Source organism: Canis aureus, chromosome 27 (genome assembly GCF_053574225.1).
Source record: "Canis aureus isolate CA01 chromosome 27, VMU_Caureus_v.1.0, whole genome shotgun sequence".
NCBI classification, from domain to species: domain Eukaryota; kingdom Metazoa; phylum Chordata; class Mammalia; order Carnivora; family Canidae; genus Canis; species Canis aureus.
The window spans coordinates 34,448,214-34,469,127 of NC_135637.1; the positions used below are offsets into that span (position 1 = coordinate 34,448,214).

Here is a 20,914-nt window from a genome sequence, read left to right on the forward strand (position 1 = left end):
CGCTTCCCGGGGGTGGCGCCGGCCCGCGGACTCACGAGGAGCGCTCAGTTTGCCGGGAGGGGCGGGCGGCCGAGCGGCGCAGGCCGGAAGTGTGGCGCGGTCGGCACAGGGCTCGCCGGGAAATGTAGTCCCTCGGGGCGGCCCGGGGCGGTGGCTGCACGTCCCGCGGACCGGGTGGCTGATCAGGCGTGGACCCGGGATGGCTGGGCCGGGGGGCTCGGGAGGCCCGATCGGGGCCGGGGCCCTGGCGGGCAGCGCACGGTCCAAGGTAGCCCCGAGCGTGGACTTTGACCACAGCTGCTCTGACAGTGTTGAGTACCTGACACTCAACTTCGGGCCCTTCGAGACAGTGCATCGTTGGCGGCGCCTCCCGCCCTGCGACGAGTTCGTGGGGGCCCGGTACGGCGGAGTAGAGGGGGTCTTGGGGACCGGGGGTGTCTGGGAGGTCCCGGGGAGGGGCCCAGGGGCGAGGCCAGGGCGTGGAGTCCAGCCCTGGGTCCTGGCAGTGGGGGGTGGGGAGGAAGTGATGGTGCCCTGGAAGATGTCTGGAGCGGAGGGGGTGTGCAGAGGGCGTCTCGGGGCGGGGTGGGGCCCGGGGCAGGTACTAGGGCCAAGTGGTGTTGGTGGGTCTGGAGCTGGGGTCCCAGCAGCTCTGCAGTGGGGCCCGGAGTCCAGAGAGCCCCCCGGCAATATCAGGGGTCTGTATACAGGGTCCTGGGGTACTGGTGGAATTTAGGGACCTCTATCCGTCTTAGCAGCCGAGAGGTGTTACCTAATTTCTGCGGCAGCCCTCGTGCTTAGCCTCATTCCTTGGGCGCCCCCAGGAGGGTCCTGACCTCACTGCCGCCCACCCATTCTTTCTTTCCAGGCGCAGCAAGCACACAGTGGTGGCCTATAAAGATGCCATCTATGTATTTGGTGGAGACAATGGGTGAGTGAGTATGCATCAGGGTGTTAGAACCGGGGGGAGGGAGAAACATGGTGGCACTTCTCCTTCACTGTAGTTCTTCACCTGGCACTTCACCTGGCACTTCTCCTTCACTGTAGTTCTCTTTGGACTTTATCCACATGCTCACATGGCAGCATTTAGAGGGCACAGTTTTTTGTTTGTTTTGTTTTTAATTTCCCATATTTTCCACCTTTTTGCAAAGGTGTTCCCACATTGCCATAAATTCCTGGGAAACAACTTTCCTGATGTTTTGTTGGTGGACACACTTCTATCCCATGAACTGTTCCCACTTAAGTGGTGGCTGGTCTCCTTTGGTTAAAGATAATGGCTGAGGTAAACCTTTGGTTTGTGTGACTGCTTCCTTCTGGTGGTGTTCCCCTAAGACCCATTCCCAGAGGGAAAGAGCTCTTATCACAGGCTGGGCCATGTTAAGTACGGGGCGTGGGCATAGCAGACATGCTTGGAGAGAAGGGGTCTGGTCTGGGCAGAGAAGCCTTCCTGGAGGGGTTGATGACCTGAAAGATAAGTTAGAGTGAGTCAGGTAAAAGAGAGTGTTCCAGGCAGAAGGACCAGCATGGGCAATGGCCCGGAGGTTGGGGGATGCAGAATGGCACCAGGCCTAGAGTCTGGACAGGGCTTCCCTCCCGCATTCATTCGTTGATGTGGTTCAGGAAAGGCCAGGGATGCCCACCAGGGCTCTGGGAGGCTTGGGAGCCTGCTAGACGTGGGGCTGAAGCTTGAAGCTTGATCCGGATAGACCGAGCTCAGTTCAAATTAGAGCTTTGTGACTCTGGGCTCCGGGTGGTGGCTTAAATCTCCTCCTCTGTATAGGGGGTGCCTGCATGCTCTGCTTTTGCAGTGTGCTCCTCAGGGTCAGTGAGCACAAAGCTGGGAAGGGCTCAAGACAGAGGTCTGGCTGTCCTGCAGATGCAGTGTTTGCACATGACCGATTTCTGCCCATGAGTCCATCCCTGCCTCTCAACCACAGGACGTGGCCTGAGGTCCAAAAAGGGCTGGCCTCTGATCGGTTCTGCAGCCTTGGTCTTTCAGGACTCCCTGGGGGTGAGGGAGCTGACTTGGAGGTGTTGGGGTACACAGGGCCCCACAAGGACCTGCAGACCAACAGTGTGGTCTCCTTGGGCATGGCCTCTGGCCTCCAGCCTGTCTCCCCAATAGCTTCTTTCCCCATGAGCAGCCAGAGGGACCCATTTGAAGATGCAAGTCTCAGTGTGTTCCTCCTCAGCACATAGCCCTGGGGACTCCCCTCCCTCTGAGTACAAGCCCAAGCTGTCCTGGCAGCCTGTAAGACCCTTTACGCTTGCGCCCGCCCTGATTTTCTGCCTTTGTTTTGCACGGCACTGGGCTACACCCCTGTCTTGCTGTGTTCTGAGTGAACCAAGCATCTCCTGCTCAGGCCCTGGTACTGGCTGTTCCCTCCTTCCCGCCCTTCCTGCCTCTCTTCTGAATATACTGTGAGTGAGGCCCTCCCGGCCACCTGGACCAGCTGTTGGCCCTCCCCTCCCCTTCTGCACCTCTTGCCGGCCCCATGGTAAGAGCACCGATCCCACAGATACCCTCAGAGTTCTCTCAGAACACACAGATGTTTATGTGTCTCCTCCACGAGGGGGGGACCTGTACCTGCCACACAGACAATTCAATAAATGTGTGTCACGTGAAAGAATGAAATGGGAAGAGGCATCTGCCCACAGATGCTCCCTGCTGCCTTAATGACAATCCTGGTGTCCAGCCCAGAGCAGGAAGTGGGAACATCCCTCCCAGAGTTCTGTAGCAGGTAGAGTTGGCATGGCAACTGTGTAGCAACCAGCAGAAATAATTTGCTACAATGTGGCACCAAGAAACAGGGTACAGATTTGTCTCACCCTGGTTGCAATTTTGTAGAGATCCACTGGGTGCAGAGAAAGACCCCTTCCTGCAGCGTCTGGGAGGGGGGAGGAAAGGAGGGGGGAAGGAGCAGATGGGAGAAGGGAGAAATTATGGTCACATCTCGGCTTCCCAGCTCCTGGCTGCATGGCTGCATGGCCTTCGGCAGGCCCTTTATGTCCCGGGCCCCTTCCTCTTCTGCAAAGCAGGTGGAGCCCCTGGTGCAGACTGAGGGAAGGGTAGAGGGCGGTGCCCTGTATAGGCCTGGCATGCAGGGGGTGCTGGGCTCCTGTTGGCTGACTCCCTTCTTCCTTCTTACTGACTGACAAGGGCTGAGTGGAAACATGCAGGTCCTGCTAGGTTGTCACTGGACTTGTTTTCCATTTGATTGTATCTTTAATGTGGTTACATTGGCTTTGCAACAGGGAGGTGGAAGGAAGATCAGAGAGGAGGAAAGGGCCTCCCCTGAGATCTGGGAAGCTCTGCATTTTGGTAGCACAACCTCAGGAAAGGAGGCTCTGAGATGTGGGAGTGGGAGTTGGGGTTCTGGAGCCTGCCTTGGTGTGAGTCCTCAGGGCTACCTGCTGGGTGGCCAGGGTCATGCTTTGGACCCGACTGCAGGCAGGCCAGTCCCACGTACCTTGCAGCCCCGGTACCAGCACCAGCTGGGGAGCTTCCTCTGTGGTCACCTCTCTGGGCCTTCGGGCATCAGCTGGCTGCCTGGCCCTGGCCAAGTCCCCACAACGGTCCCCACCCCTGGGCTGCAGTGTCCGATCAGCCCAGGACCGACCCCACCTGTCCCTGGCTGTCTTTCAGGAAGACCATGCTCAATGACCTCCTGCGGTTCGACGTGAAGGACTGCTCCTGGTGCAGGTAGGTGGCCTCGGAGCCCTAAACACCTTCTTCCCCCTAGAAACCGGTAGCACTGTGCCAGGCCCCAATCACCAGCGGAGTCATGCTGGGGAAAGCTAGAAAGAAGCTTCGAGGAGGAGATAACAGTGGCCCTTAGCGTTCCTCTCTCTCTCCTGGGTTCCTTCTCCAGTCCCAACTCCGATTATTCTGAATCCTGTTAATTACAGGCATCTGTTTCATTGGTTGCAAGTCCTCAAATTCTGCCTGCGGAGAGCCCTTCCATCACTAGGCCTGTCTCCTGGGCCAGGGGCTGCTATGGGAGGTGACACAGGGTGGGGGGGCGTCAGCTTGTGGGTCCTTCCAGGACCGACCCTGTGTTGCTGTAGGATGCTGCCCAGGGGCTGACAGCACTGGCTCTCCTCCCCTCCGTGCCCCTGTGGGGCCCATCCTCTGCTTGGAGACCCCACATGGGTAGTGGGCAACAGGCAAGCCCTGGCCGCCTCCCGCAGATGGCCCTCCCAGCTGTGTGGCCTTGGCCAAGACACCTGCCCTCTCTGCTCATGGCATACGTGTACCCATCGGCTCCAGTCTGCAGCCTGCCCAGGGGGCAGCTCTCAGCTGAGGGGGAGAAAAGGGATCTCAGGATTAGGAGACACTGGGCTTCCTCCTGAGCTCTCCCATCTGCTCGTGCAGGAGTACAGACCCATCCAGCCACCTGGCTGCCACGCTCTGCGCAGGAGCTCTGGTGTAGCCCTCAGTCCCCCGAGTCCCCTCTGTGGTGGGGTCTCACCGCCCCTCTTTGGTGAAGGAGGACATCCAGGCCCAGGACCCACACCCTCCAAGCCTGGCAAACCAGGGTGGCATCATTGTGCACCACCCACCTTCTGCTCAGGAGACCTCCGTAGCTCTGGGATCACAAGAGAAGTTTTGTGTTGTTCGTCTCATCCTGGGTTTCATAACATAGCCCATAGTTATGGATCAGTTTTAAAAATCACCCTACAAACTGTACAATCCTTTACTAATGATTGCTTAAGGATAAAACTCTGAAAAGGAGCAGCCCCAGGAAAGCAGTATAAAGGGGTTTTTAACTCACTAAGTCAAGTGTGTGGCTGACCCCTGCGGATGGAAGCCAGTGCCGTGAAAGGACACTGGCCGTGAAAGGACAAGGATAGCTGATCCCGGAGTAGCCGGAAGACCTACTGTTTAGTTCAAAAAGCAGGTGTCATAAGATGCCTACCACATGACTCCACTTAGAAAATTACTCAGAGACATAAATACGCATAGGAAAGGTGTGTGGAGGGGTGACCTAAAGGTATAGATGGTGGTTTCTGGCAAAGGGATTATATGGAAGTCTCAGTGCTGGTTTTGTGTTTTTTCCTTATCAGCAACTTTTGTTAAAAGTTTCTATAATGAGGGGGCGCCTGGGTGGCTCAGTCGGTTAGCGTCCGACTCTTGGTCTCAGCTCAGGTCTTGATCTCAGGGTCATGAGTTCCAGCCCCATGTTAGGCTCCACGCTGGGCCCACATGGAGCCTACTAAAACAAAACAAAACAAAACAAAACAAAACAAAACAACCCATAAAATAAAGGTTTAAAAAAAACCTTTTCTTTTTTTAAGTTTCTCTAATGAGATAAGTATTGCCTACTAGATGCAAATATAAAAGGAATCCTGGGCGGGGGCGGGCTGCCCGGTGTGGCGTGGACCGCACAGCTGAGCCCCGCTGACACCCGCTGCCCCGTTTCCCCCCACCAGGGCCTTCACCACTGGCACCCCACCAGCCCCCCGCTACCACCACTCGGCCGTTGTCTACGGAAGCAGCATGTTTGTCTTTGGTGAGCTGCCTCTCCTCCTGGGTGCCGTGCCCTCTTCGGGGCTCCAGCTCCCCTGTCCCGCCACCAGGCCTGGGGCTCCTGTGCTGTGCATGGCCAGCCTCTGTCCCGCCTTGTCCTCTGTCGGAGTCCTCTGAGTTCCTGCACTGGGCTGGGGGCCCCTCAAGGGCCTCGTTCCCTCATTGTCCCGATCTCATGGGGTGACTGCTCGGGAAGGTGGCTCTCCTCCCTCCTCTGTCACTCTGCCAGGGGCAGGGGTCTGTTCATTTCTGTGTCCGAGCCTAGCACAGAGTCAGGCACGCGGTAGGTGCTCCCTGAGGCTTAGGGAGGGAGTCCCAGAGTACATCTTAAGTGAGGCTGGATTCTTCTCCCCCTGCCTTTGGGTGTGATGGTTTCTCGCTCTCTCTACCCAGGGGGCTACACTGGGGACATTTATTCCAATTCTAACCTGAAGAATAAAAACGACCTTTTTGAATATAAGTTTGCAACTGGCCAATGGACGGAGTGGAAAATTGAAGGACGGTGAGAGACTTTGCTGAAACCTTTGGGGGCTGTCCTGATGGCTACGGCGCTGGGTCCCTGGTGGCAGCTGGCCTGCGATCTGGGCCCTGTAGCTTTACAGGAGAGCCCGAGGCTCAGGAGGCTTGAGTCGTGCTCATTCCCAGCTGTGACTGTCTGAGGCCCCCTCCCTGCTCTTGGATTCCCTGCTCTCAGAGAGCAGAGGAGCCCCGGTGCACTGATGGGCCCTTCTCTGGTCCTGTTTTGCCAGGACCCTCCCCCACCCCGACTCTGATATTTCTGTGTTGGCTGGGAGAGGCCTTTACCCTGGGGACATGGGACATCTGAATTCCTCATCCCACTGCCCCGCCTCATGAACCCAGCCTCATGACCCCCAGCTGGCATCCCCAGAGCCCTGGTGTTGGCAGATGTAGGCATGGCAACCCTGGGGTCCCGGCCCGCCGCTTGGGGTTGTGAAGCTCGGGTCTGTGCTGGGTGGCCTCACTCCTCACCCCCTCCCCATGCTGCAGGTTGCCAGTCGCTAGGTCTGCCCACGGCGCCACGGTGTACAGCGACAAGCTGTGGATCTTTGCTGGCTATGACGGCAATGCCAGGTAGGTGGTGCCCGTGCACCGGCCTCTGGGCAGCCCTGTACGTGTACCGAGGGGGGCCTTCCTGGCATGGGAAGGCTCAGGCTGGGGGTTTCTCAGGAGGGTAATGTGGACAGGAGTGAGGGGAGGGTGGGATGGAGGTGGAGGGGAGCTGAGTGGAGCTCCCACCCAACCCCACAGCCCTGAGGCCCCTCCTGGGGACATCCGAGGGGGCGGCAAGCCTGGCCCATTTTTGTGCCGCTCAGAGTGTGCTGGTCTCCACGGCAATAGGTGGCCTAGCTGGTGTCAGAGCTGGGGGAGGGGGGTGTGCGTCTGAACTGCCCAGGTGAAAATACTCGCGCTCAAGGTGAGCAGGTGGTGGCAGCAGCAGGGCTCAGACCCGGCCCCTCCTCTCTGGATGACAACATGGGGTTCCTGCCTACGTAGCAGGGACTGGATCTACCTCCTTCCTTTTTTATTATTATTATTATTTATTTATTTATTCATGAGAGACCGAGAGAGAGAGAGAGAGAGAGAGAGAGAGAGGGAGGCAGAGAGAGAAGCAGGCTCCATGCAGGGAGCTGAACGCGGGACTCGATCCCGGGTCCCCAGGACCACGCCTCGGGCCGAAGGCAGGCGCTAAACCACTGAGCCACTCAGGGACCCCCTATCTATAGAAAATTGGCTTCGCTGCATTTTTCTGGTTACAAAAGTAGCATGTGCTCATTCCCTGAGATCTCAGCATTATAGAAACTCCAAGGGGTGGGGCGCCTGGCTGGTTCAGGTCTTGGAGCTGTGAGTTTGAGCTAAGTGTTGGATATAGAGATTACAAAAAAAAAAAAGAAAAAAAAAAAAGAAGAAGAAGCAGCAGCTCCAAGAGGTGGCAATGTTAGTGGTGGTTTCTGGGAGCTTTGCCTCTGAAGTCCTCTCTAAGCCCCAGGGGTGAGCCGAGTGAGACTGACCCTGCCACACTGGTGAGACATTGTGAATGATGGTGTGTGTTCCCTGGGTGGGGAGCTGGGGGGCCACATAGCAAGGGTTCAGTGCAGCCCCTACCCTGAAGCTCCCACCTCATGGCTGCTCCCCAGGCCCCTGATCAGAGTCCTGCATGATGTGTCGTTCCCTGGAGCCGTCCCTCCTGGCTGGGCCTAGCCCACCCTGCCACCATTCCCAGCTGTGGAGATCCTGACACTCGTCCCTCCATGCCTCCCCCCCCCCCCCCCCCCCCCGTCCTAATGCAGGTTGAATGACATGTGGACCATTGGCCTCCAAGACCGGGAGCTCACATGCTGGGAGGAGGTGAGGGGCACAGGGAGAGGCGATGGGGGGCAGGGGAGGCCGGGAGGTAAGGGGCACAGGGCGGGGGGCTGGGGTGGGCGGGGGTAGGAGCTGCTTTCTCCCCCTTTGCCGAGGCCAGGCCTCACCCTCCCTGCTGACTTCCTGCCCAATTCCAGCCGCACTGACCTAGTACTGGCAAAAGGCTCTGGGACGCCTGGGTAGCTCAGGGGTTGGACGTCTGCCTTTGGCTCAGGTCGTGACCCCGGGGTCCTGGGATCGAGTCCTGCATTGGGCTCCCCACAGTTAGCCTGCTTCTCCCTCTGTGTCTCTCATGAATAATGAATAAAACCTAAATAAATAAATAAATAAATAAATAAATAAATAAAGGCTCTGTGGCTCAGATGGCAGCTGGTCCTGGTGACTGGTGCAGCCTGGGTACTTGTGATTTGAGCACAGCGAGCTCAGCCTGCTGGCGGGTGTCCTGCTCGCTGCCGTTTCTGGCCAGTCGATCTGACTGCCCTGCCGTCTTTCCCCTGGGGTGTCTTTCCCTGGTGGTGAGGATTCTTAGCATCCACTGTTAAAAACTGGGCCCATTTTTAGGTGGGCGAGGTGGGACTTTAAGCTGTTCTCCAGGAATCAATCTCTGAAACCTCATTCACAGAAGTTTCAAGAATGAAAGTAGTCCGAGTTCAGCAGTGTAAGTCTGAGCCCCTTGCCCGGCCGGGGCCTGTGGCTGAGCTTCCTCCCTACCCCAGGTGGCCCAGAGTGGCGAGATCCCGCCCTCCTGCTGCAACTTCCCGGTGGCCGTGTGCCGCGACAAGATGTTTGTGTTCTCAGGGCAGAGCGGAGCCAAGATAACCAACAACCTCTTCCAGTTTGAATTCAAGGACAAGACGTGAGTGCCCTGGTGGTGGGACGCATGGTGTGGAGCGGTCCTCTGGGCTCCTGGCGCAGCAGGAGCTGCCCTTCCAGAGCGGGGAGATGCGGGCGCCCCCATGCAGACCGTGCAGGCCGGGCCCCTCTCTGCCCAGTGCAAAGGATGGCTCCTGCCCCGCGGATGGCCTGGTCGGTGCCACTGGTAACGGATGTGGCCGGCGTAGAGCTCATATGATGCAGAAGACTGGAGGGGTGCTCAGGACCTGAGAGCATCCAGCCTATGCCGTCCTTGGCTGCTGGCCAGCCCTCGTGATGGGGACTGAGCCCTGGAGGTGGCACGGGGGGGCATTGGCTCTGGGAGTGAATGGAGGGGATGGAACAGGGAGCTTCTGCTGCAGGTCATAGAGGCTTGGAAGGGGACTTGGAGCTGCCCTGAGGGCCAGTGGTGTTGGCTGGGAAGGAGAAAGGTCAGGACATCCCAGGCAGGGGGAGTCCCGCTGACACCTGCCCAGGCCTCCTGTCTCGGGCTGGCCGGGCCTGAGAGAAGAGCCACACTGCACACAGGCCTGTGTCTCCGTCCTGGCCTCGGTGCTCACGGCGGGAGGCAGTAAAGATGGCTCAGAGCCAGTAGGAAGAGACCTGGAGAGGTGAGGGATGTTGGAAGCAGAGGCCAGGTGTGCCCAGATGTGGGGGGGCGGGGGCAGACACGCAGTCTCTGGCCAGGTGGAAGGTGGCTAATGTGTGCAGGGTTCTCGGGGAGGTGCACATACTGGGGGAGACACAGGGCCCGGGGGCTGCCCGGGGGTGTGGGGGCTCAGGAAGGTGCATTGACGGAGTGGAGGGCTGCAGCGTGAGGGACCCAGGCCAGAGCCGGGGGCAGAGCTGCAGCTTGGGGCAGAGTGGACAGGGGTAGGAAGAAAATCAGGGGCAGTCTGGCCACAGGCAGCAGCTCAGGCCGGGTGTCAGGAGACCGCAGTGGCCCCTGGCAGCAGAGAAGCCCCAGGGGGTGGGGTCAGTGTGGTGCCACCTTCCTCAGGCTGGCCTGCTTCCAGCCCCCCAGACAGCCACCTGCCCAACATCATGCCTGTGCCCTTTGCTCCCCCGCCCCTGGAGGTGGAAACAAACACCCTGGCCTTCTCTAGGCTGTGCGTAGGTGTGTGCTGTGGGCCTTGCACAGGTGCCACCCCCAATGACTGCACACAGAGGCTGCTGCTCTGAGGTGCTTAGCACTGAGGTCTCCTACAGAGCACCTCCACCTTACCCCACCCCCAGATGGGCAGTCAGGGCCCCTGCCTTCTGGAGATGGGCTTTGCCCAGGCAGGTCTGCGTGCTGAACACCCCCCGCCCCCGCCCCAGTAGCAGGGGCAGCAGGGCACCCGGTGAGCCCAGCATGTGCCGGGTACAGGGGGCAGCGTGGAGCCAGATGGCATGCCTGCCTGACCAGGATCGTGTGGGTGTCAAAGAGAGGATGTGCTGGGAGGTGTTAGGAAGTCCTGGGAGGGTAGAGACTGTAGGAGCAGCATTGGAAGGGGGGGTCCTGGTAGCTCCCGGGAGTGAGGACTTGGCTGTGGGGACCATCCCACAGGGCAGAGTGTGGGCATGTCCCCATTCCCCCGAGAGTGGGATTGCGTCAAGGTACAGAGGCCACCCATCCTGCCTGCTTTATGGCCGGGGGGGCAGAAAGGGGTTCAGGCAGGACCCCACGGTGGGCTGAGTGCACCCAGGCTGAGCAGGTACCAGAGCGAAAGGGGATGAGGGGCGCTGGGTGGATGCGCTGCAGGCCCTCCTTGGAGCCAGCTGGTCTCCCCGGGGGCTGCAAGGCTCTCCCCTGCCCAGGTCTGCTGTTGGAAGACCTCAGAACCCGGGTAGAGGCCGTGGGGGCGCAGGACCCCCCACCCTAGCACCGGTTCACTGTCACATGCCCCCAGGTGGACCCGCATCCCCACCGAGCACCTGCTTCGTGGCTCCCCACCGCCCCCCCAGCGGCGCTATGGGCACACCATGGTGGCCTTTGACCGCCACCTCTACGTGTTTGGGGGCGCAGCGGACAACACGCTGCCTAACGAGCTGCACTGCTATGATGTGGACTTCCAGACCTGGGAGGTGGTGCAGCCCAGCTCGGACAGCGAGGTGAGTGCTGCCGGGCTGCGGTGCTCAGGGGGGCCAGGGGGGCCCAGGGGGGCCTGACTCACCTGCTCCCACTGCCCTGCACAGCACAGCCAGCAGGAGCCAGGCCAGGATGCGTGAGGCCCGAGGCCCTGGGCCCCTGTGCTCCGTCCTTGCCGCCTGTGGGCTCTCAGCATTTCCGTTCGCATCACGTCTGCACGGTGCTGGGGGTGCTCTCCCAGCACGCCCCGACTGCGGCCCGGCCCGGCCCAAACCATGCGCAGCCCCGGCTCCGGGTCAGGGTCAGCAGGAGCTCGGCGCCGGCCCCGCCGACCGTCCCACCCGCCTGCCTCTCCCCTGCAGGTCGGCGCGGCTGAGGTGCCCGAGCGAGCATCGGCGTCCGAGGAGGTGCCCGCGCTGCCCTCCGAGGAGCGGGGCGGCTTCAAGAAGTCCCGGGATGTGTTCGGCCTGGACTTCGGCACCAGCACGGCCAAGCAGCCCGGCCCGCCGGCCTCCGAGGTGAGGGGGGCGCCCGGCCCGCTCTGCATCGCCCCCGCTGCCGGGCCCTGAGGTCGGCCCCTCTCACGGGGGGAGGCTGAGGCTCAGAGGAGTGTGCATCCCCCCTTCCGCCCAGCTGCCCAGCGGAAGGCTCTTCCACGCGGCCGCTGTGATCTCAGACGCCATGTACATCTTCGGGGGGACCGTGGACAACAACATCCGGAGCGGGGAGATGTACAGGTTCCAGGTGGGCAGGGGGCAGCCAGGGCGGATGGGCCCCGGATGATGGACACTGAGGCCCAGCGTGGCGGGAGGGCACCAGAGTCAGGGCTGCGTCTGCTGGGACTCTAGGCGGGGGCAGCGGAGGAACGTCAGTGCAGGCTGGGGGGTGGGCGGCCTCCGGGGCTCGCGGGGCTGGGGTGCTTGGCCCAGAGGAGGCCAGAGCCCGGGCCGGTGGTGGCTTCCCTTGCCAACACTGGGTGTCCTCTCGCAGTTCTCCTGTTACCCCAAGTGCACGCTGCATGAGGACTACGGGCGGCTGTGGGAGAGCCGCCAGTTCTGCGACGTGGAGTTTGTGCTGGGTGAGGTGGGTGCGCTCCCTCGGCCCGGCCTGCCCGCATGCTGCACGGTGGAGGCCGTGCCTCCCACTCCGGCCTGGAGGCCCCGACCCCCTCCCCTGGCCCTGGCCGGCTGGGCCTCCATCCCTGCCAGGACGAGGGTCCTGCGCTCCCCACTGAGGTGTCGCTATTGCTGCAGAAGGAGGAGTGTGTGCAGGGCCACGTGGCCATCGTCACGGCGCGGAGCCGCTGGCTGCGCAGGAAGATCGTGCAGGCGCGGGAGCGGCTGGGCCAGGTGAGGTGCCGCCCGGCCCCGTCCGGCCAGGGCAGCGGCGCCTGCGGGCACCCCTGAGCTCCCCTTTCTCTCCCCGCAGAAGCTAGAGGAGGAGGCAGGCCCGGCTCCCAGGGAGGTCCCTGCTGGGGCCGTGGGGGGGGCCCGGCCGCCCCTGCTGCGCGTGGCCATCCGCGAGGCCGAGGCCCGGCCCTTCGAAGTGCTCATGCAGTTCCTCTACACGGACAAGATCAAGTACCCGCGGAAAGGTGGGCTGCCGGGGGAGCCGGGTGGACGGGGTGGGGGGGCACCCCGAGGCTCAGGGGCCACGGCCGGCCCGCACCCCGTGTGGTGGAGTTGCTGCCTAATGTCCTCCGGGAAGGGAGCCTCCTCCTCCCTTCTGCCCTGTGCCGTACCTTCTCCCCCTCCCCACATCCCTGAGGCTCAGGGAGCTCTTGGGCGCAGGCCACGTGGAGGACGTGCTGCTCATCATGGACGTGTACAAGTTGGCTCTGAGCTTCCAGCTGTGCCGCCTGGAGCAGCTGTGCCGCCAGTACATCGAGGCCTCCGTGGACCTGCAGAACGTGCTGGTCGTGTGCGAGAGCGCCGCCAGGCTGCAGCTGGGCCAGCTGAAGGTGCGGCCGGGGGTGTGCCGCCCACCCCGCCCTGCGCCGCCAGCCCCCGTCTGCCGCCAGCACCCCCAGGCCGCTGCCCACCCCTGCCAGCCCCCACCCCGGGCCGCTGCTCTCCCTTGCCAGCCCCCGTCTGCCACCAGCCCCCTCCAGGCCGCTGCCAACCCCCACCGCAGGCCGCCGCCCTCCACCGCCAGCCCCCCCCAGGCCGCTGCCCTCCCCTGCCAGCCCCCACCCCGGGCCGCTGCCCTCTGCCACCAGCCCTCTGTCTGCTGCCAGCCCCCCACCCCCGGCCGCCGCTCTCTGCCACCAGATCCGCCCCCCTGTCCTCTGCTGCCAGCCCCCCGCAAGCCATCCCAGCCCGGCTGCCGTCCCGGCCAAGGCCTGACCCTGCCTGCCTGCTCGGCTTGTGTGTCCCAGGAGCACTGCCTGAACTTCGTGGTGAAGGAGTCCCACTTCAACCAGGTGATCATGATGAAGGAGTTCGAGCGCCTCTCCTCCCCACTGATCGTGGAGATCGTTCGGCGGAAGCAGCAGCCGCCTCCCCGCGCCCCCTCAGAGCAGCCTGTGGACATCGGTAGGGACCTCGTCCCCAGCCCTGAGGGCAGCAGACAGGGATGGCATTCATCTTGGGTGGAGTCTTGGGAGCCGCCGAAGTACCTGCCTGGCCTCGGGGTGGCGTAGGGGTGCAGGGGCGCTGTAGTGCTCCCCCTGTAGTGCTCCTGGGGCACAGGGGCACGGGCACTCAGTCCACTCGGGCTCCCTGGAAGGAAGAGGCCTCGACCCATGGGGTGTCCTGCCGGCTGTGTGGCTGAGGGCGGGAATCTCCTGAGCCCGCTTCTGAGGTGGGCACAGGGCCCCTGCCTGGCAAGGGGGGCCGCCCTGACCGACATCAGGTTTGAGGGCTTCCGTCGGGAGCAGCGTGCTCACAGTCGCTGAGCTGCTCTTCTAGGTGCGCCCACCCTTTGGGGTCTAGTGAGGGGTATGCGCAGTCCAGAGATTTCGGATATTCCTGGTGCCTCCCTGTCCCCACCCAGCCCGGGAAGGGACAGCACAGTCTCCATCCCCTGACTCCCTGGGGCCTGTGGTGCCTCTGGCCGTTGGCCCGGAGTGACCCGTGGCAGGGCAGGGTGCTTGCCAGGCCCAGACGGGGCTTAAGCACCAGGGTGGGGAGGAGGGCTCACTGGGCTGAGTTGGGGAGATCAGACTCTGCGGGGCGGGCCAGAGTAGGGCTGCTGGCCTCTGGGAGGTTTTTTTCAGGGCAGCAACATGGGCAGATGAGCAAGAAGCGGTGCCTGTGGAGCCCTGGGTCTGAATCCTATGGCTCAGAGTCTGCTGAGGGGCGGGAGGCGTCTGCTCAAGGTACCCCCCCACTACCCCCTGGCCTCCCCACCAGGCACGTCTCTGATCCAGGACATGAAGGCATACCTGGAGGGAGCAGGTGCGGAGTTCTGTGACATCACTCTGCTGCTGGATGGGCACCCGAGACCGGCCCACAAGGCCATCCTGGCCGCTCGCTCCAGGTGGGTGGGGGTGTGGTGGCAGGGAGGGCAGGCCCCAGCCCTGCCTGCACTTGCTGAGAGCCAGGACTCCACCGCCCCTGTCTGCAGCTACTTCGAGGCCATGTTCCGGTCCTTCATGCCGGAGGACGGCCAGGTGAACATCTCCATTGGGGAGATGGTGCCCAGCAGGCAGGCCTTTGAGTCCATGCTGCGCTACATCTACTACGGGGAGGTCAACATGCCGCCGGAGGACTCTCTGCATCCTTGCCCCCACCCCCGGGGACGCTCCCGGGTCACCACTGGAGGTCCCAGGGCCCACCTTCCACCGCTCTGGAGACTGGCAGGCTGGTGCTGGCTGGGCGCTGTCCCAAGGATTTCCTGGTCCCTGGTGCTCTCTCAGGGTTCCCTGAAGCAGCTGGTCGGCAGGCAGAGAGGGGCTCACAGCCAGGAGGGGTGGGTGGGTGCTTGACCCTCACGACCCTTGACTCCACGCCCAGAGGAAGGGGTCGATCTGTGTGCTATGTGACAGGTGAGTAGATCGCCATGGAGTGATTCCCGGTCACATCGCTTGTTGGGGGTCTGAACTGGGTGCAAGATGTCTTTCAGGCCTCTGTGAGGCCATGGTTGGTTCTGGAAGTGCGCATATGGGTGTTTTCCTGGGAAAAAATTCCTGGGTTTTCGTTGGGTGTGGACTAGGACCTTCGACCCCCTAAGTACTTCACTGTCCCTCGTAGAGAGCAAGTCAGTGTCCTGATTAGATCGGTCCCTGGCGTGGAGTTGGGTTTCTGGGTTCTGAGCAAGCAGCAGGCGGCTCAGGTTTCTCCGCCCCTGCTGGGCCTGGGGCTCCAGCTGCACCCTCCCAGGGGAGATGGCGGGAGGACACGCTCCTCTGGGCGGCAGCTCCTTAACCAGTCCCCAGCTACCTGTTTGCGGCCCCCTACTATTACGGCTTCTACAACAACCGGCTGCAAGCGTACTGCAAGCAGAACCTGGAGATGAACGTGACCGTGCAGAACGTACTGCAGGTAGCTCACCTGGAGCCCGCGGGCCTCCCTGCACCTGGGCGGGTGGGTGAGAGATGCAGCAGCGCCTCAAGGAACCTGCCGTTCCAGATCCTGGAGGCGGCCGACAAGACGCAGGCCCTGGACATGAAGCGGCACTGCCTGCACATCATCGTGCACCAGTTCACCAAGGTCAGGGCCCTCCCCACCCAGCACCTGCTGCCTGCCCTCTTCAGGGACCCCTTCCCCTCCGCATTGGCCTTGGCCAGGCTTGGGGGGGCGGGGGTGGAGTCTCCCGCAGCAGGGGGCCCTGGGGTGAGCCCAGCAGAGCGTCCCCCTCCCCGCTGACCACTTGGGGTGGCCGTGCCCTGGCATGGTTGAGCCCCCGGGAGGCTCCAGCGCCCACCTCGGCCTCACGGGGCTCCAGGTCTATCCTGTCCCGGCCCTTTGCCCCCCCGCAGGTTTCCAAGCTGCCCACGCTGCGCTCGCTGAGTCAGCAGCTGCTGCTCGACATCATAGACTCGCTGGCCTCCCACATCTCCGACAAGCAGTGCGCAGAGCTGGGCGCCGACATATGAGGGTGCACGTGGCGCCAACCCCTTCCCCCCTGAGGAGCACGACTGTGCCGGCCCATGCCCCACCTGCCACAGATGATGCTGGCAACGCCGAGGCCTGAGGCAGAGTCGTCAGGCCTGCCAGTCACGGGGCAGGGGGCCCAGAGCCTCTGAAGGGAGAGGGGCCAGGGGGTTCTGAGCGCCCCCTTTCATTGCTGAGGACACACAGGTCCCCTGGGGAGCAGATGGTGAGACAGGCCCCCAGGCAGGACCCTCTCCCCGGCTGGAGGTATGGGTGGGAAGGCAGGACCCAGCAGTGGGAGCCCGCCAGCAGGGACTGTCCCTGGCTTGTCCATCTGGCCACTGATCCTACTTCCAAGGCCCGTCTGACCTGGGGGATACACAGTACCCCCTCACCTTCACTGAGGTTGCTGCAAGGGCCCCTATGATCACCCAGAGCTTGTGGGTGAGCAGATAGAATCGGACTCTGGGTGAGTTTTGGGGTGTGGAGGATCGTGAGTCAGTTCCTAGCCTGAGAGGTTAGCCATTCTGGCCTAGACTTGGCTTCCAGAGGGGTTGTAGGATCCCACCCCACTGTGTGCACATCAGGGGCCCCCAGCTGTGCCAGGAAGAAGTCAGGGAAGGTGCCCCCTAGGTCCCCGTCTGTTCCTAAGTATTTATTCTTTGTCCTAGACATGCCATTAAGACGACAGTAGTGCTAATCCACTACACACACCTCACGGGTATGGTCCCTCCCTGAATGGAGGATCGATCATGTGGTCCAAGTGCTTGGGACCAGCCAGTCCTGTCCAGTTCTCCATGTCAGCAGCTCCCAGCCCCATCTGGGGTGACCCAGTCATGGGGAGGGGAGGTTGTGGTGGAAATCCAGGCTAGCCTCTTCCCTCCCGAGGGGAACCTTGAGGTCCCAAGGCTACCTTGCTCCTGCACTGCAGGCTCCTGCCTAGGCTGGGGCACTAAGGACTGGCCACTGCATCCTTCCCTCCCCCAGCAGAAGGCCCTGTGAGCCCACCCTAACACAGAAAGCACTCTTCTGCCTCCTTTCTGGCACCAAGAACCCCAGGGACTCTTCTGTCCTGGCTACCAGGAAGCTACATCTGGGGACATGGCACCTACCACTCCCCAGCCCTTCCTGAACACTGGCAGGTGTCATGTATAGACAGATGGGAGCCTCAGCGGCAGGTGGGCACCCTCAGGCAAGGGGAGTCCATAAGGCCGCAAGCTAGGAAATGACCCGGCACAAGATGAGCTTCTGGGGGCCTGGAAACTCCAGGAAACATCTGCAAACCCTGCCCTACAGTGGACCCTGTAACCGGTCGCTTGATTCTCCTAAACATGAATAAATGAACTTACACACCGAGGACCCTGGAAAGCCAATTTCAGAACACTGCGTGGCACTTTCCAGGACTGGCGACAATTCCGTTATGCTCTAGGGGCTACAGTCGCTGAGGCCCAGCAGGGAGGCCACGTGTGCAAGTAAAACCACCTTGCACACCAAGCTGTTTGCCAGTCACAGATGCGGGGAAGCCTACGTTCCAGTCAACTTGAAGAACTCAGGCTGAGGCCAGGATTGCTGCCCTTATGGCTGCCTCCAAGCTCCCCTACGTCTTCCCAGAGCTCTGGGGACTAGACCGGTCATTTCTGGGTGGGCCCTTACTACTTGCCAAGCATATGGCACCAGGTCAGAAATTGCCATCTTTGTCCGCTTTCTAGATGAGCCAGCCCGGTGGTGAGGGGGTGGCTGGTGTTCAGGTGCTGCACCCTACTGAATGCTGGGCAGACTGGGCCAGCAGATGGAAGCCACGCAGGTGTCCCCGCAAACTGCATCTGGCCTGGGTTTCACGAATATTTTCAAAGGGACTAGACCGCTTAAGCCTAGACTGCTTCAGGTACCAAGGAGAAGGTTCCTGGCGCCGGCCCTGGCCTCTGCTCACACCATCCTGTCCTTCAGAGAACCTGTGGGGCCTGGAGTTGCATGAGGGGGGGCGGGCAAGAGCCAGACTTCCTGCTCTCCACAGCGGAGAGCTCGGACTCCAGGGAAGGGACCCCAGCCCCAGCTGAAGCAGATAGTAGGGCCTCCTAGAATCCACTTTATTATGGCATCTGGCAGGTCTGGTGGACACAGCTCAGACCGGGTCCCTTTCCAGGTGGATTCTGAGGGAGGAAGAGCCCGAAGCTCCGGGGCCAGCAGCCCTTCACTCACGCCATGCTGCTGCTCAGCTGCATGGCAAAGTCCTGCACGTGCTCCTTCAGAGTCTGGCGGGCATCAGCCTGCGCCCGCTTCTCCCGTGCCCGTTCCTGCTGCAGCTTGCTTAGCCGGAGCCGCAGGCGCTGCTCTCGCCGCTTGCAGGCCTGCAGCTGGCGCTGGGCCTTGTCCAGAGCATCAAGTGCGGCCTCAGCCCGCCGCTTCCAGAGCAGGGCGCTGCCCACCTGGTAGCTGTGCTCATTCTGGATGTAGGCGCCCGCTGGGGGTGGGAGGCGTAGCATATAGGCTGAGGGTGACACGGGGCGTGGCTCAAGGGGGGACGGCTGTCTCTCTGGCTCCCGCTCCGGTGAGGGCTGGGCGCTGCAGCCTGCTTCATCTGCCTGGGCACCCAGGGGCCCCAGGAGGTCTGAGAAGGGGCTGCTGAGGCCAGCCTCCAACCTCCCAGTGGGGGAGGCAGGCAAAGCAGCAGGGGCTGATGCCTCTTCCACAGGAAAGCAGGTGACATCAGCAGGTGGAGGTGGAGAAAATGGAGTCGTGGGCCCCCGGCTGTCAGAGCATCTGAGAGGAGAGAGAGAGAGGAAGAGAGAGACTAATGGGGTGGGCCAAGGCCTTGCCAGATCCCAAGTCACCAGCCCATCAGAGTCCATGCTGCTGGCTCTGAACCCTCTTCAGCAAGACTGCTGACACCTTAAACACAGTCCAAGCTTTCAGACTTGATGTGGGAGTGGGGCACCCTCCACCCACAGCACACATACCGCTTCCTGCATCGCCGGAGCCGGCTGATGTCGGGGGGGCCAGGTGGGTAACTGTGTCCCTTGGTCTTGGTCGTCCGGCGTAGCTTGGAGAAAGACTCAAATATCGTGGGAACCGCCCCCTCCTTCAGCCTGTGATACCCACTGTAGGGGAAAGCAGCCTGGATGAGATGGACAACACATACTGCCACCCAGGGCCACCTGCGGGGCACAGAACTACCACGCCTCCAGCACCCCGAATCAGGCTTTCCCATGCTAGCGCTGTGGGAGGTGGGTAGGCATGTTGCAAGCACGTAGCTAAAGGAATGCCAAGGTAGGCAGTTACACCAATCTCTTCCCTGCAGGACTCCTCACAGTTAAGAACTAGGCTGACCAGCCAAAAAGAATGATTTTGTTATGGACTTGCTGGCAGGACTTGGGCTGCAAGGAACGGCCTCTGAGAAAGCTCGTGTTTTTCTGCCAGTGGCACAGTCATCCCGAGGGGATGGGTCTCGCGGTCCCTGAGATACGAGGCTGGGGAGAGGCAGCCACGCTGTCCCCCAGCCAGTGACTCAGGAGCCTCCTCTCCTGGCCCTGCAGCCGCCCCCAGCGGCCAGCTCCTCAAACCCTGCCCGGCCGTGGCCGCCGAGGAGCTCACCTGATGCCCACCAGCTCAAAGCAGTTCTCCTCGAAGTGTTTGGAGCAGAAGTAGATGTACTCGGAAGCCGGGTCCCACAGGCCCTGGCCGCTAGGGTCCAGCCGCTGGCAGTTGGCCAGCCACAAGCCTCGCCTCGGGTTGTCCTTCTTGGGAAGTCTGCGGAGCCACAAACCAGTGAGCACCAGGGTGCCCGCGCTCCGGGCAGCAAGGGCTGGCCGGGCACCCGCTGCCACCTGCCAGGCCCAGGCCAGGAAACAGGCCTCAAGGAGAGCAACTTCCTGGGGATCACCCGGCAGGTAAGGGCCCGAGGGCAGAGGCCCCAGGCCGGCGGGCCGCCCGCGCCACCTTTCCGTCTAGAGCCGGTCCTACCGGCACCGCCCCCGTCACCCCTTCCCACCTACAAATACAAGCCTCGCGCCAAACAGAGGAAGGCGCGTGCGCAATCGTGGCTCCGCGAAGAGGGTAAAACGGGCGCATGCGCACGCGCGCTGACCTGTGGAAAGAGATGCCGCGGTTGCGCGTCTCGCGCGTGTCCCGTGTGCAGCAGCCGGCGGCGGAGCAGTGACGCGGCATCTGGGAAAGAGGCGGGAGCTTGGTCGTGGGCGGCTGTCCAGGCCCAGAGGGGCCTCGCGCCCCCAGCCGCCGCTCCGCGCCAGGCGGCCCAGGCCTGCCGGATCTCCCCCGGCCCGATCTTGCCCGAGCCCCGTCCCAGCCCGTTCTCCTGACTCCCGTCAGCGGCACTCACGATCTCGCCATTGCTGCGCCGCCGAAGTCTCGCGAGGAGTGGCGCGCGGGGGAAGTTGGTACCATAGAGACTCGGAAGAGCGCGGCGCGCCGCCGAGGGGCGGGGCTGGCCCCGGAAGCGGCGGGCGCCTCAGCTCGCCGCCGGGGGTGCGCCGTCCCGCACGTGGTCCCTCTTTGTGTTTTGGGAACACCTCGGCATCCAAGGATTCGCCCGGGACCCACTCTGGCCGGACTGCAAGAAAGGAGCTCCAGCGAGAAGAAAAGGGGGCCAAGATGCGAATCAAAATGACCTGACAGAGTCCAGGACCCGCAGCTACTCCGGGAGAGGTGCCGGCAATGGGGTGGGCGGGCGGTGGCCACTCCCCACACTCCGGAAAAATGTAATGGGCAGAAGGCCCGATTGTAATTCCTTCTGGCCGAGGAGCCGCTCAATTAGTGCCTAGGGGCACATGGGTGGCCCAACCAGTCGAGCATCCTGCTCTTGGTCTCAGCTCAGGTCATGACCTCAGGGTCCTTAGGTGGAACCCCTGGGCCAATGCATTTGGCTTGGGAGTCTCCGTCAGCCTTCCTCTGCCCCTCCTGTTTGTACTTGGGTCTAAATGAAAATGAATAAATCTTTTAAAAAAACAAACAACGGCACGTGGGTGGCTCAGTTAAGCCATCTGCCTTCAACTCAGGTCATGA

At 62.0% G+C, this 20,914-nt stretch overlaps 2 protein-coding genes across 5 annotated transcripts; one reads left to right on the forward strand and one right to left on the reverse strand.

Moving 5' to 3' along the window:
• Nucleotides 1–104: 104 nt before the first annotated feature.
• LZTR1 (leucine zipper like post translational regulator 1) lies at nt 105–17,252 on the forward strand. Of its 2 annotated transcripts, none has more exons than XM_077874610.1 (21): nt 105–399; nt 869–931; nt 3,647–3,703; nt 5,434–5,513; nt 5,924–6,032; nt 6,539–6,622; nt 7,840–7,897; nt 8,632–8,771; nt 10,681–10,882; nt 11,222–11,377; nt 11,493–11,603; nt 11,850–11,942; nt 12,113–12,208; nt 12,288–12,453; nt 12,650–12,819; nt 13,282–13,393; nt 14,213–14,339; nt 14,427–14,576; nt 15,238–15,343; nt 15,431–15,511; nt 15,781–17,252. In XM_077874610.1, the coding sequence occupies exons 1-21, from the start codon at nt 200–202 to the stop codon at nt 15,895–15,897; spliced, it is 2,478 nt and encodes an 825-aa protein (XP_077730736.1). In that variant the 5' UTR covers nt 105–199; the 3' UTR covers nt 15,898–17,252. The 2 variants fall into 2 exon arrangements, with proteins under 2 accessions (XP_077730736.1, XP_077730735.1); XM_077874609.1 differs by having other exon boundaries at nt 108–399; nt 13,237–13,393.
• Nucleotides 17,253–17,961: 709 nt separating this feature from the next.
• Nucleotides 17,962–20,311, reverse strand: THAP7 (THAP domain containing 7). Of its 3 annotated transcripts, XM_077874634.1 has the most exons (5): nt 20,232–20,311; nt 19,980–20,059; nt 19,487–19,642; nt 18,853–18,993; nt 17,962–18,655 (listed from the first exon to the last, which is right to left on the reverse strand). In XM_077874634.1, the coding sequence occupies exons 2-5, from the start codon at nt 20,057–20,059 to the stop codon at nt 18,091–18,093; spliced, it is 942 nt and encodes a 313-aa protein (XP_077730760.1). In that variant the 5' UTR covers nt 20,232–20,311; the 3' UTR covers nt 17,962–18,090. The 3 variants fall into 3 exon arrangements, with proteins under 3 accessions (XP_077730760.1, XP_077730759.1, XP_077730761.1); XM_077874633.1 differs by lacking the exon at nt 20,232–20,311 and having other exon boundaries at nt 19,884–20,059; XM_077874635.1 differs by lacking the exons at nt 18,853–18,993; nt 20,232–20,311 and having other exon boundaries at nt 19,884–20,225.
• Between the last annotated feature and the right edge of the window lie 603 nt (nt 20,312–20,914).